At 37.3% G+C, this 15,880-nt stretch overlaps 1 protein-coding gene across 1 annotated transcript in view; it reads right to left on the bottom strand.

The window, feature by feature from the left end:
* Positions 1-8,853: 8,853 nt before the first annotated feature.
* Positions 8,854-15,880, bottom strand: part of LOC109409190 (homeobox protein XHOX-3-like) — a 79,665-nt gene continuing 72,638 nt past the window's right edge. The window contains exons 5-6 of the mRNA XM_029871222.2: positions 11,280-11,542; positions 8,854-9,436 (exon numbers count right to left, since the gene is read on the bottom strand). Of these exons, the coding sequence (XP_029727082.1) occupies positions 9,197-9,436; positions 11,280-11,542 (503 nt within the window). The 3' untranslated portion in view covers positions 8,854-9,196. The remainder of the gene's footprint in view (positions 9,437-11,279; positions 11,543-15,880) is intronic.

A 15,880-nucleotide genomic window follows, 5' to 3' on the forward strand; every position in this document is an offset into this window, starting at 1 on the left:
CAACTAACGAAAAATTGCAAGTGCCGGGGCTGGGAATCAAACCCATGACCATCCGCATATGAAGCGAACGTGTGACCAACTACGCCACGGGCCCCGACAAAAATGGTAGATTTACCTGAAACCTTCTGAAATAAAACGTTTATAAGTAGTGAACAATAAAACAAAACGCTACAATAGAGCAAATTATATCAAACATAGAGCCTGGCTACATTGGCGTAACTAGAGGGGGGGGGGGCAGGGGGGCCAGGCCCCCCCCCAGAATCCGCCAGGCCCCCCCCAGAAATTTTTCATGACTTTATATATGGAAATTAGAAAAAATCTGAAAACCACTGTCGTGGTGACAGACATAGATCTATATTCTCAATTTAGTTGAAAATCGGAGTTTTCGACTAGCGAAGTTGGATTTTTCTCCAAATCCGTGCGTCGGACCTAACTTCGGAAGTGGTGCGCTGTATAGCAAACAGCTATACAGCGCACCACTTCCGAAGTTAGGTCCGACGCACGGATTTGGAGAAAAATCCAACTTCGCTAGTCGAAAATTTCGGGTTTCAACTGCACGTACAGTAATAGAAATTTATTTGGCATAATATGTGTTAAAATTGACACTTATTGGAGACAATTCGCAACTTGTCACTCTTTACAAGATCATTGTCCAAAATGGTATATGTAATTAGTTAGTTTTGTTTGGAAATATTATATAATCAGAGTTATATAAAAAGCAATACTGTGTACATCTTCTTTTTTAAATCGCTGAGAAATTAAATCTAAATGATAATTTCCAGGAATTCCTGGATGGGTATCTTAAAGAATCTTTGAATTTTCTAGCAGCATTACTGCAAAATATGGTTAAGTGCTTCTTTATGGAAATCAAGTATCATGTGGGAAAAACTCTGGTTGAATTTGCAATGGAATTCCAGCAAAAGTTTGTGAATTCCTAGTGAGAATAGATGTATGTAGCTGAAGAGTAAACGCGAGCGTATTCATTAAAACCATGCTGGAGGTGATTTCTAGTCGGTCACTTTTAATTTCTTTTACTTCGTGGGCCAGATGTATTTTTGCATCTATCAAACAACGCACAAATTCAAATGGTCATTGAGGAAGTTTTAATATATTTAAAAGCTGGTGCTGCAAGATGTAATCGTAAGTTTGAAGGTATTCATGATTGGACTTGTAAAAGAATTGGTATTCATGAGATAATTGTGAAAGAATTCCTAGATGACTTCTTGGAGAATTTCTTGGCTTCTATGTCCCTCTAAAATTATCTAAAAGAATTTCAATACGAATCGCTGGAGGAATTCCTCTAGAAATCCTTCAAATTATTCAAAAAAATCTACAAGTAATCCTAAAAAACCCTGGGGTGAATCCCTGAAAAACATTATGAACGGAATACTGTAAATTTTTAACTAACCGCTGAATAAATTAAAAAAAAAAAATCCCGAGAGAAATTTCGGAAGAAATCATTACAAGAATTCTCGGAGCAATACGTGCAGGAATCCCTGGAGTAATTTGTGAAAGTATACCTGGAAGAATCCCTGGATGAATTCCTGAAGGAATCCGAAGAGCAATTAGGCTAGGAATTTCAGGAAAAAAATCTGAAGAATCCACATCAGAAATCCCTATAGAAATTACTAGAAAATTTTTTAGATGAATCCTTGGAGGAATTTCTGGATGCATTCCTGGAGGAATCCTTAGAAGAATTCTTGAAGAAATCACACGAGGAGTTCCTAGATGTATTTCTGGAGGATATCCGGGAGAACCTTCTGGAAAAATTCCATGCGGAATCTCTGGAAATGTTCCTGGACTAATGCCTGGAGCATTAGGGGATTTTTTTATTATCGTACAAATTGGTATGAAGTTTCTGAAGGTTTATGAAATTAGGTAGGGATCATATATATTTGAAAAACTAAATTGAAAAAAATCAGGGTCGCCTAATTTTCTGGAAAACTCCAGTGAAAATCAAACATTTTCCACAGACACCACCTACTTTGAAAAACGACAGAACGAAGCATCATAGGCACATTTTTTTTTTGTGAAATCATAAGCAAATTTTCTCAGCAATTCCAAGATGGATTTCTAGAGGAAATCCTAGAATTTTTTTTTGGAAAAATTCCTGGCGGATTCCCTGGAAAAGTTAATGGATTGATTGATTGATTTGTCTTTTTTAAAGAGACTTTCAGCCCTTGGCTCCAAAGTTAATGGATAAATTTCTGAAGGAGGCACCCCTGGAGAAGTTCCTGGAGTAATGCCTGGAGTATTAGAGAAATTTCTGATGAAATTCCAAGATAAATTTCTAGAAGAATACCCACAGGAATTTCTGGAGGAATTCCAGGAGGAATTCGTGAAGGAATCTCACGGAAGAATCCTTAGAGGAATCCCTGCAGGAATTTCTGGTATATTCTTGGAGGAATTCCTGGTGGAATTTCTAGAAGAACCCGTGAAATAACTCCTGGACGGATTTCTAGAGGAATCCCTGGAGTTGAAATTCATGGATTAATTCCTAAAGGAAACCTGAAAGAATTTCCAGAGGAATCCCTTGGAAAAAATCTCATAGAATTTCCTGAAGAATCCCCTGAAACAATATCGGAAGCAATCTCTAAAGGATTTCCTGCAGAAATTCCTGGAGGAATGCTGTAGGAATTTCCGAAGAAATTCCTGTAGGGATTCCTGGATCAATTTCTGAAGAAATTCCTGTAGGAATTTCTGAAGAAATACCTACGGTAAATCTTGGTGGAATTTTTTGAGGAGCCCCTAGAGACACTGCGGTAGTAATTTCTGAGGAATTCCCAGAGGAGAATCCCTGGAGATATTCTTGGAAAGAACCCTGGAGAAATCCCTGAAACAAATTTCTGGAGGATCCTTAGGAGGGATTCCTGGAGGAACTTCCGGACAAGTTCCAGGTGGAATTTCAGGAGGAATTTCTGGACAAATCTTTATAGGAAATCTTGGGGAAATTCCATGAAACTATTCATGGATGAATTCCAGGAGGAATCCCTTAATCAATTCTTTGAGGAATCCTTCAATGAATTCCTGGAAGAATCTCTAGAGGAATTCTGGAAGGAATCCAAGGAGAAATTTCTGAATATATTCATAGATAAATTCCTAAAGAAATTCCTAGAGGAATTCTGAGAGGAATTTCTAATGGAGTAATTTCAGAAAGGTTTCTGGAAGAATTTCCGGAGAAATCATCGGAGGAATTTCTGGAGGAATCCATGAAATAATTCCTGGAGGAATGTGTAGAGGACACCGCGGAGAAGAAATTCCTGGATTAATTCTTGGGGGAAACCCTGGAAGGATTTCTGGAGGAATTCCTGGAACAATTCCTGAACGAATTGCTGTACGAATTTCCGAAGAAATTCCTGGAGGAATTCCTGGATCCATTCCTGAATAAATTACCGAAAGTTTTCCTGAAGAAATACCTGGGGTAATTTTTGGTGAAATTCGTGGTAGAACTCCTGGAGGAGTCCCTGGAGAAATGCCTGGATGAAAACATTCAGGAATCCCAGGAAGAATTATTGGAATATTTCTTGGATAAACTCCGGGAGGAATTCTTGGGGTAATTTCTAAATGAATCCCTGGAGGATTTTCTAGATAAATTCTTGGAGAAATTGCGGTAGTCATTTCTGAAGGAATCCTGGATTAATGCTTGGAGGAATCCCTATAGAAATCTCTGGAGGAACTTCTGGAGGAATGCCTAGAGTATCCCCTGGAAAAACTCCTGGAGGCATGCCTGTATCAATTCCTGGAGGAATCTCTCGAGAAATTCCTTAAGAAATCCCTGGAGGAAACCCTGGGGAATTTCCTTAAAAATCCCTGGAGAAATTCCTGGACTAATGCCTGGAGTAATCTCTGGATACATTTCTAGATGAGTTCCTGGTGGATTTTTCAGAAGAACTCTGGGAGCAATCTAGTGGTGTTTGGAGTTTTTAGAAGAACTCCCGAAGCAATCTGTTGCGTACAGTTTTAGTACGCTTGATGCTGAGTGGAACTGGTAACCCTGATGCAGAAGTGCAGTGTGAAGCGGCGGCGCGTCGACCGACGGTGGCTTTAATTTAATGACTCGGCAGTGTCGTTTAGTTCGTCAACGAGGAAGGAACTGCACTTTGGTTGGGAGATACGCCTGTCTCGTGAACGAACACTACATTGTAAGATGTAATAAATATGTAATCATTCATTTATTAACTAAATATATTTGCAGTATTGAAGCTGCTTGAAGTAGAAGCTGCTCTCAATGTGTAGTTTTAGTTCTGTGACAAGTCGTCCCAACACAATCTTTAGATGAATTGCTGGAGAAATCCCGGGATGAGTCCATGGAGAAACTCCCAGGAGAAATTTCTAAAGAAACCTCTTGAAAAATTCCTAGAGGAATCCATAGAGAAATTTCTAGATAAATTCTTGGAAGAATCCCTGTGAAAATTCTTGGAAAAATCACTGGAGGAATCCCTGAAGCAATTTCTGGAGAAGTTCTGGATAAATTCCTTGCGGAATCCCAGGAAGCATTCCTGGATTAATCTGTAAGGGAATTTTTGTGGAAATTCCTTGGAACTATCCCTGGAAGAATTCTTGAATGAATTCCTGTAGGAATCTCGAGAGAAATTCTGGAAGCAGTTAATGGAGGAATATCTGAAGAAATTCCAAAAGAAATATCTGAAGAAATTCCAAAATAAATTTCTGAAGAAACTCCAAGAGAAATTTCCAGAGGAATTTTTGGAGGAATTCCTAAAGGAATTGCGGTAGTAATTTCTGAAGGAATTCCTATGGGAGTTACTGGATCAATTCCTGGAGGACTTTCTGAAGGGATTCTTGGGGTAATACTTTTTTTTTATTTATTTATTTATTATCAATAATTCAACGGACTTTGAAGCCTTATTGAATATCCTAAATAACTATGTACACAGTATTTCAAAGAAATCATACGTATTACACACAATCATAACAATATTTCCATCACAAATTCATCAAACTATTAACAAATTACATCAGAAGAAAAACCAAAACGACAATTATTATGTATACAGCAAACTTACTCATGCCGATCACATTCAAAATATTTACATCATAATTCTTTTAATTCAGGGTGAACAAACCAACACGTGACAAAAAACATTCAAATTTGCCTAAAATGAACAGGCTTTCACGTTTCATTGTGACGGATAACGAATTCCCTAAATTTTACATTCTTCGGCCATATGCTTGGATCCATTGCACGAATTTTCCATCGCTTATTAAGAACAACTTTAAACGAAATAAAATCTGATTTTCTACAATGATTTTGACGTCAGTTTAATTACATCAATGCGCTCGGGTGGAGGAGTTCCCATTACACGAGAGACCAATGCATGAACCTAAGTAACCTCTTGAGGAATCCCTGAAACAATTTCTGGGAGAACCTCAGGAGGAATTCCTGGACAAATCTCTATAGGAAATCTTGGCGAAAATCCGTGGAACTATTCATGGAAGAACTGCAGGAGGAATTCCTAAATGAATATCTTGAGAATCCCTGAATGAATTCCTGGAAGAATCTCTGGAGGAATTCTGTAAAAAATCCATGGAGAAATTTCTGAAGGAATTCCTGGAGAATTTTTTAGAGGAATTCAGAAAGGAATTTCTGGTGGAGTTCCAGGAGGATTTTCTGGAGGAATTACTGCAGGAATCATCGGTGGAATTCCTGGAGGGATCCATGAAATAAATCCTGGAGGAATGTGCAGAGGAAACCCTAGAGAAGAAATTCCTGGAAGAATTTTCGTAGGAATTCATGGAAGAATTCCTGGATCCAAACTTGAATAAATTCCTGGAGTAATTCCTGAGGAAATACCTGGGGTAATACCTAGAGAAATTCTTGGTAGAACTCTTGCAGAAGTCTCTGGAGAAATGCCTGAATGAAATCCTAGAGGCATGCCAGGAGAAATACCTGGAATAATTCTTGAAAAAAAAAAACCGGGAGGAATTTCCGAAGGAGTTCCTGGAGGAATCTCAAGATTCATTCCTGATGAAATACAAAATTCGATTTCTGAGGGAATTCCAGGAGGATTTTCTGAAGAATTCTCAGGCGAAATACTGAAGAAACCGCTGAAATTCCTGAGGAAATCCTGAAGTCCTGGATTAATTCCTGCGGGAGTTTCTGAAGGAATCCCAATAAGAGTTCTTCTAGAAATGTTTAACCCTAAAAGGGATACCTGGGGTCCATTGGACCCCAGGTGCTTTTCAGAGCTCGTCTTTGATGGAACACACTCAGCGAGGTGACGAAACTGAGGCCGTGAAGGTATCCCTTTTAGGGTTAAAATAATCTCGGAATTCATTTTTGTAAGAATAACAGAAGAAATTTCCGGTGAATCCCTGGAGGAACTCTTGAAGTAATTTCTGAAGAAACCCGATGAGGAATCCCGGAAGCAAGCCCCATTAGGAACTCTTTATGGAATCTCAGAAGAGCTTTCTTAGCGAATACCTGGAAGAATTTTTGTAGGAATATTCCTGAATAAAAAAATGAAGAAATCAATGTCTGCAGTAATTGGAATACTAGGATCCCTAGTGGAGCGGACCTGGTGGGATGGTTAGAACACTTGACTATCACGTCGAGGACCTGGGATCGAATCCCACTCCCGACAAACTCGCAAAATGTGAGTTCTTCCTTCGGAAGGGAAGTAAAGCGTGGGTCCCGAGATGAATTAGCCTAGGGCTAAAAACCTCGTTAATACAGATAAAAAAAAACTAGGATCCCTTTGTACAAATTTTTCAAGCAATTCTTGGAGTGTTTTTTAAGAATCTCTAAGTAAAATTTTCTAGAAGAATTTCTGGAATACATTCCTGCAGAAATACTTCGAATCATTCCAGATGTAATTATTGGAGCAATCTCTAGTGGAATTTTGGAAGGCATATATGGAGATATCCCTGTAGAAATCTCTGAATACCTGCAGAAATACCTTAAAGGATATCTGGAGAAATTCCTGAAGAAAACTTCGAAAAAAGCACTGGAACAATTACTGGAGGAACCTCTAAAGATATCCCAGGACAAATCCCCGAAAAAATGTCTAGTGGAATCCCTAGATGAATTCTTGATTGAATTTCTGGAAGAAGCCAAGATGGAATCACTGAATAAGCTATGGAAAAAAATCTTGGAGGAATTGTTCGTACTCATATAGTTTACAAAACTATGAACAAATCTGAAACAGTCATTTTGATTACTCAAAACAACATTACTGATTTGCTTATTCACATATCGGGCGCCCATCCCGCTTAAAATTCATCTCAGGTCAGGCCCCCCCTGGGCCCCCTCCAGGAAAAAATCCTAGTTACGCCAATGCCTGGCTATGATCAAATATTTCTTTCTGGAAACAGCCAGATCAATGTTTAAGTTTGAATACTATGATATACATGAATTACATAAAACATTCTGAAGGTTTTAAATTAATGGATAAATAACTTATTCTTGATATTGCTTTCAAAATGCGAAAAAAACCCTTAAATATACTCATTTTATTTCCAACAAAAAAAATCAGCTTAATTTGAAGCAACTAAGACATTTTGGAGGGCGTAAAGTGTGTGGAAAGGTACATATAGTAAAAGTTGCAATCAACGAATTTATTGGCAGAATTTGTGATACACTTATATTCGGTTTAAAGTCACTGTCGTTTTTTGAACATAGGAACCTAAATCTAAATGTAAATGGAAACGCTACTTGTTCTGATACTATATTTCTTCCTTTATTCAAAGCCTTTCAACCGCCATATGTACAATTTTCGGAAGTCCTCTCCAGTTTGGCTATGCCACAGGTTCCCAAACTTTTTGCTACCGCGGCGCCTTTTGAAATTTTCAAAATGTTTGCGGCGCACCAACAACTTTTTACAAAGAATTTTAATAATTTGAACACCTTCAGTTCAAAATTTCAAACATAAATCGTAAAAAATTGAAGGCTCTTGCTTTTTTAAAATTCAAAAAAAAAATAAAAATTGCTTGAAGATTTGCAGAAATTTTAGATATCTGAAGGATTGCATTGCTAAACTTTTTTTGTTAAATAACGTAGGTATGTAGATTACCAAATTTAAAGGAAAATAGATATAAAAATGAATTGAAGCTGTCAGAACGGCAGACAGTGAGGGTGAGGGGTCATGTTTTTGGATTTGGATTTTGGATTTGGAACTCAAAAAAGTCAACTCGAAAAAGGCGGTTTCAGAATCATGCATGAAATCAACACATAAATGGTCGCAGATTTGTTTTACGATAAGGAGCTAAACCAGTCTATAGGAGGAAATCTCACCCATAGAAACAAACTAACAAGTTATTTAAGTAAAAATATCGCCCCGAATCGTTTGAGACAGCACGAACTGGAGATTGACAGTAATTATAGATGACAGTATTATGGAAAGAACTTCAAAACAGTTTCTTGAAATATTTACTTTGAATTACAAGCTATTGATAAAATCTAAAACTAAGCCGAATCATAAAAAGTCCAACAATTTGAGAGTCTTACGACAATTGTCAAAATTCCGGATGTATAAAAACTTTGTAAAAATTTAATTGTTTCATGAGGACATTATAAATTCCGGAAAACATTCGTAGACTTTGGAATATTTACTATTTAATTGAAAATTCAGAAGAGGGAAACCCCCTTTGCATGACTGCAGTGGAGCCTCGTGGCCGTGCGGTTAGCGTCACCAAGCGTATAACCGTACCATGCCAAGGGGTGAGGGTTCGATTCCCGCTCCGAGTGATGAAACTTTTCTCAAGAAATGTTTCGTCCTCGTATCCACTGGTGCTCGTAATGTATGTCGTGTCCGTTGTCTAGTGTTAAGTTTCGTTCAGTCTGTACAGCCTCTGGCTGAAGACGGTGTCCGTGTCTTTTTTTTTTTTTTTTTTTTTTTTTTTTTTTTTTTTTTTTTTCTTTTGAAGTCTTCCACAAAAAAAGCCAAATCATTGTTATCGAATACAAAAAAAGGGTTTGAGGGGACACTAGTTTTACAAAACAATACAAAAACAGCTAAAAATTCTGCCTTCAATAATAAGAGTTTGTTCTTTGTGTTTTGGCCCAAGAGCCTGCGGCGCACCTGAGAGATGTTCACGGCGCACCAGGGCGCCGCGGCGCACAGTTTGGGAAGCACTGGGCTATGCTATCCTTTTAGCAACATCTTTTATGCGGAGGGGGTTGGGTTGATGGAGGATGAATTTCCCCAGGCGCTGACCGGGTGCCCTCACCTATACCCTCTTACGACGACACATTATTCACAATTTTCTTCTGGTTCTCTTTGTGTTTCTCCGCCTTCAGTCGCAGGTCCACGATGCTGGAATTTTTATCATGCGCAACGGTGAACCCGGGCAGCGTAACGGAAGCCGCGGCGGCGGCAGCTGTTGCCACTGCTGCGGCCGTTGCCGCCGATGTCGGTCGGTACTGGGACAGCGAGAACAACCCCGTCGGCACGGTTCCGGAAGAGAGCGCAGCCGCGTACTGGTGTCAGGTTTGGAAATGCATGGGATGAGAAATGAGAGAAAGAGCGAATTAAGGATGTGGTTGTATGCAAATGAGTATAGATGTGGAGTTGGGGTGTTGACTCCCCAGTAAATATATATGTAAGTAAAATGGCCCAATTGAAAGAGCGTGGTCGTCAGCCATTGAGCAAAACGTTAAATCAGTGACAAAAAATAGACAATGCTGAAAATTTCATTTAGTCATATCTAAATCCAACCACCTACAACTCATTTTAGAAGCTGAACCTGAGAATATGGTATATAAAAAACTTGTGCAGCTAGACCAGTTCTGCAAGAAAGTCACGCAAAACTCGCTATTTTTCGAATATTTAAGGTATATGTCACGTACAACCTTTCAAAAATTCCAAATGATATTCACCGTGAATATCATTGGCATTTTTCGAAGGTAGTCCGTGACATTTACCTTAAATATTCGAAAAATAGCGGTTTTTTCGTTACTTTCTTGCAGAACTGGTCAAGATGCACAAGTTTTTCATATATCATATTTTCAGGATGAGCTTCTAAAATGAGCTACAGATGATTGAATTTAGATATGACAAAATGAATTTTTCAGCACTGGCAGAGGATGTGTTCTGATGTTTCTCTCTTCTCGACACAGAAGCGAAAATTTGAGGTTTGAATTGCTCCGATCTTTTGTATATATATTATAGAAGTAACACTTAAAATATTGCTCAGCATGCTAAGGGCTACAAATGATATGTAATATCAGTCTTATTTGAAGCACATATATCGCCAAAATGTTTGGGTTGGGCAACTTTTTTTCTCACAAAAAAGTTCAACAAACTGAAACTTTTCATAGAGTGCATCATAGAATCAAATTTTGACTGTTTATCAACCTATTTTATGTGCATCATTTGTACAAATTTAGGCTTGATTCGTAAATCTTTCACGAAGTTAGAACCTTTCTGGTAAAACACTATTTTTAGACAACAAATTCTTGAACTGTCATACCTCGTGAACCAGTGAACCGAATTGAATGAATTTTTTTTACGTTTATCAGCAATATATTGATACTTGATACGACGTTATAAAATATAACAATATTTTTTCACGACGGATAAAATTATACCGGTTTGTCATTTTTGCCTATGTAGAGGAAAATAACTCAAATTACAATACCACGCAAAAAATACTAAATGTGTTTTTTCTTTAATCCAAATGGGCTCTAATATATTTTATTAGAGATATCTCGAGAACAGAAGTAGAAAATCTTTGGATATCAAAACTAATGACATTGATGTAAAACAATTACATTTGTTTTCCAGAAAGATCCAGAAAGTATTAAACTATGTATTATCACTTTTCGCAACATTGAAACAGTACCTATGTTTTAATAGCTTGTGAAGCATTAATATGATGTTAATAAACGTACAAAATTTCACTCAATTCGGTTCACGGTTTCCGAGATATCAGATATGACAGCTCAAAAATAAATTGTCTCAAAAATAGTGTTTTACGAGAACAGTTCTAGCTTCGCAAAAGATTAACCAATCGAGCCCAAATTTGTACCAATTATGCAAATATAATAGGTTTACAAACAGTCAAAATTTGAGAATTTTTGATGCACTCTATAAAAAGCTACAGCATGTTGAACTTTTTTGTGAGAGAAAAACATTTTGGCCACCTCCTGTACATAGATAAGAACCACTCTACTTTCTACCTATCGATTCAATATTTCATAACGTTATGCAGTTCCAATGTATTTTTTTTCGAACATTTTCATTTTTTTGAATTTTGAGTAAAAGCACACATTATTGAAACACGTTTTATTAAAGATGTGAACCAAGGCTCACGAACATTACCTGATGCGCCGCAGCCGAAATGAACGCCGAGTCGAAGGCGGAAAACGCTGCCGACGAAAATCCGGGATGGCTGGCAGCAGCGGCTGCGGCTGCAGCAGCAGCTGCTGCGCTAACTCCCGCTGGAGATGTCATACCACCGGTGGGTGGACCCACCACGTTCACGCTGGCTGCTCCTCGTAGCGATGGAACGTTCACGTACGGTGCTATCCGACACGGTTCTAGCGGGGTTGTCACCGGTGGGCTGTGACTCGACAAAATTATGCCTGAGCGCGGGGCGGGGTTGGAGAGTTGGGAAAGTGGAGAAAGAGGAAAGATTTATGTTAGTGAAACTTTGAATGATGGCTGCATAAATTACTGTCCAGGTGAAAATACTGAGTGTGTTGCTGCTCGAAGTTCAGCAGTACAGACTATGGAGTACACGTGCTCCATAACAGAATAATAAATTTCCAAATAAATTGCCTGCATATCGTTATCAAGCTGTGATTCGTTAGAGATCGGTGTTTATCAATATTAGATCTGTGTAAGATCTTGCAAACGCAAATTTTAAAGTTTCGGAAAAAACGGCATATAAACCTAAAGTTTTATTGTTATAAATACTGTACCTACGCACGCTATGTCCAAAGGGAAGTAAATATTATGAAAAGTGAATGTACCTCAAAATTTATTCGCTAGAACTATATTTTTGGACCTCTAGATTCAGAAAATGTGTGGTTTAAAATAATCCATCATGAGTTTTTTTCCCATGCATTTTTATATGGGACGAAATTGACCTAAAAATGACTCTTTTTCAATATTTGTATGGAAAAATAGGAAAAAAAAATAAAAAATATCAAAAAACCCAAGATGAAATACCGTGGATACACAGTTATGGATCACACACGGTTACGGATCAATTCGATGTTTACGGTCGTATGTTGCAGCTTAGCATGGCATGGCGTGACATATTATAGTGTTTATGCTATGAAGACTATGCTATGTTATGTCATGCTGTGCAGTAAGGCGACATTTAACCGTAAACATCGAATTGATCCGTAACTGTGTGGGATCCATAACTGTGTACCCACGGTATTTTAAACCGCACAGATTCTGAAACTAGAGGTCCAAAGCTATGATCCTAGGGAATAACATTTGAGGTACATTCGATTTTCATAATACTTCCCTTTGGACATAGCGTGCTACGTGATTTTTATAGTTTTTACAAAGTTTCCTCTGTTATTGTATGGTCTTCTTCTACTGCTGCTTAGCGAAACGTCCCAACTAGGAGAAAGCCAGCTTCTCAGCTATACTATTACCACTTGCTGACATAATTTCCATTTGCTGAATATGAATCAATAATCAGCTAAATAAATATAAGTATACCTAGAGCAGAGGTTCCCAAACTTTTTGCTATCGCGGCGCCCTTTGAAATTTCTAAAAATGTCACGGCGCACCAAAGTTTTTTAACAATTTTTTTTGAAGCAACACTAGTTTTACTAAACAAAAAAAAAAATGCTGTTCCGCAATCTAAATAATGAGTTTGTTTCGTCACAACACAAAAGCCTGTGGCGCACCAGGGCACCGCGGCGCACAGTTTGGGAAGCACTGATCTAGAGATTTCCAGTCCAAAACACAAAAAAATGATATTTTTTAATTTGAATGAGATTTTGTTCATGTGCTGGATTTCATGAATCATTTACTTTTGAATCAACCTGTAACTATTTTTTTTTATCACAAAACTTTTAAAAAGAGCGTTTGAAAAATATGTACCTAGTTTTAATCTTCAAAAAATAGGGGAACCAACATATTTTGGACACAGCAACGACCCAATATTTTTTGGACACTTACGGCAAAAACAAATGGAAGTGTCCAAAATATATTGGTGTAACGCTGTGTCCAAAATACGTTGGTTCCCCTATAACTCGAAAACGGTTTGCTGGATTGATTTGATGTTTCGAAAATGTTTGAAGATATTCATCGCGGATCTATGTTAGATGTCATATTCTTCTTCTTGTTCTTCCTCTTCTTCTTCTTTATGACTCTACGTCGCCACTGGGACTTGGCCGGCCTCGCTTCAACTTAGAGTTAGGTTCATATAATTGAACTTAGTTTACCTTAGTTAGATGTCATATAATTTCAATTTTCCGAAACCCTTACCCTTCGTTTTTTTTAAAATTTTTCTCTAGAAAGCTGACTCCTAGCCTCGAAATTTTCCAAGTAGCTCAGGATGGTCAAATGCTTCTAACTATTTATTCTCGAATTTTTATTTTTTCTTAATATCTCAAACAAGCAAAATAAAAAAATGAGATACAGGGGATGGCCAAAATGTTTGGGATAGGTAACTTTTTTTTCTCTCACAAAATGGTTCAACAAGCTATAACTTTTCATAGAGCGTATCAAAAAATCTCAAATTTTGACTGTTTGTCAACCTATTACGTGTGCACCAGTGGTACAAATTTGGGCTCGATTGATTGATATTTCGCAAAGTTAGAACCGTTCAGGTAAAACATTATTTTTCAGACAACTCATTTTTGAGGTGTCATATCTCGGAAACCAGTGAACCGAATTGAATGAAATTTTGAACGTTCACTAACAATATGTAAATGTTTCACAAACTACTAAAACATAGGTACTTTTTAAACAATGAAAAAAGTTATCATGGATTGACACTTTTTGGATTTTTCTCGAAAAAATATATTTTTTTTACATCAATGTCAATAATTTTTAGTGTTGATATTCAAAGATTTTCCACTTCTGTTCTCAAGTTATCTCTAATCAGATATATTAGAGCATATTTAGATTGAAGGAAGAACACATTCAGTAATTTTTGTGTGGTATTGTAAATTTGACTTATTTTTCTCGATATGGGTAAAAATTTCAATCCGATATAACTTAATTCGCCGTGAGAAAATATTACATTTTATAACGTCGTATTAAGTATCAATATATTGTTGATAAACGTTAGAAAATTCATTCAATTCGGTTCACTGGTTTCCGAGATACAGGGTTGTTACAACAGCGCGGATTTCACGAATTTCGCGGATTTCGCGATTTTCGCGGATTTGGCGCGGATTTATCCATGGAATTTGGCCCTCGCGCGGATTTGGCGCGGAATTGATTTTTGTAGTGTGTATATAATTGAAAGATTATCGACACTTGATAATAAAATTATGAAATATGTTTGTTTAAATTGCCAGATTTGGATATAGTAGTAGGTAGTCGATATATTTCAAAAATATGTTAAACCAGCTGTCTCCGGCAAACTTTGCGTTATTTAACTTTCAAGTCCAAGTCACAAAGCCGACGAATCGGACGTTTCATTCACGAGTTATGCGTGGTCCTACGTATGCTACTGCATTTATATATACAGTGTCTTACAACACAATACGTCCACCTGTCATTTTTTATACAAAATGGCCAAGTTTGACGATATGGTACTCGGTTTTTAGTGAGCCGATTTGGCTGAAATTTTGGCAACCGACATGAACTTACGGGAAATTTGAATTGTATTGAATGATGAGTTCTGTTCACTACTTTCAAAGTTACAGATATACGAAACGACAAAACAATAGGGCCACTTTCAGGTTGCCTTTACCAAAGGATATATCAGAGTATCTGATGTTCGATGATTGATATATGTACTAGTACTATAATTAAGAATGTCTTTTAAACTTGGGGACATTTTTATTGAATTGTCCACAAATAACCATCATTAAAGTCTGGTGTTATTGTTTTGTCGCACCGTATATCTGTAACTTTGGAAGAAGTGAACAGAACTCAATCAATTCAATACAATTCAAATTTCCCGTAAATTCATGTCGGTTGCCATATCTTCAGCCAAATCGGCTCACTAAAAACCGAGTACCATATCGTCAAACTTGTTTAGTCCGAACAAAAAAAAACACAAAGCAAGCGGAACTTTGGGACTGGTTTCTGTTTTCTTGTTTTTATTTGGGCGGATTTTGGAGCGGACGAATGTGCTCGAGAAGGCGCTGTGTGCTAGTGAAGAATTTAGAGAAAGTTTTCATTTTGGTTTTCAGCATTTTTTACGATTTTCATCAGTTCATCAGTTCTTCAAAATATTTCTCTGAAGAAGTTGTGCAACAATTCCTCCAATATTTCCATTACGGGTATGCTAATGTATCTAAATTCAACTGTGGAAGAACACAAGTTTTTCAAAAAAAAAAAAATCAAATTTGTTCCCATGAATTCCATTCATCAGAAGCCGAAAGACTAGTTCCGAAAAAAATCTGCCCGAATTACCGGTACAATTTTAAAAGTCACCTGCTATATATTTTTAAAAGAGATTTCTAGATAAGTAGCTAGTTTATTTCGAGAAAAATCAGATGAGGGGAATCCTAGAGAAAACTTTTGAAAAAGGCATATAAATCATTGCAAGAATTGTTACTGAAAACTTTAGCGAAAATTTCTGGGGAATCTCTGCAGGCATTCCTGGATATATTACTGCAGGAATTGTTAGAGAAACTCCTAATAAATCCAGGAAAACCCTGTAAGAATTTCAGTGGACTCAGTGGACAGTGAACCCTGTAAGGATTTCAGTGGACAGTATTCTCTTAAGAAAATTCCTCACTGAAGATTCATTCAAGAATTGCTAAGGTATTACT

The sequence above is a fragment of the Aedes albopictus genome, chromosome 2 (assembly GCF_035046485.1).
Source record: "Aedes albopictus strain Foshan chromosome 2, AalbF5, whole genome shotgun sequence".
In the NCBI taxonomy this organism is placed as follows: Eukaryota; Metazoa; Arthropoda; class Insecta; order Diptera; family Culicidae; genus Aedes; species Aedes albopictus.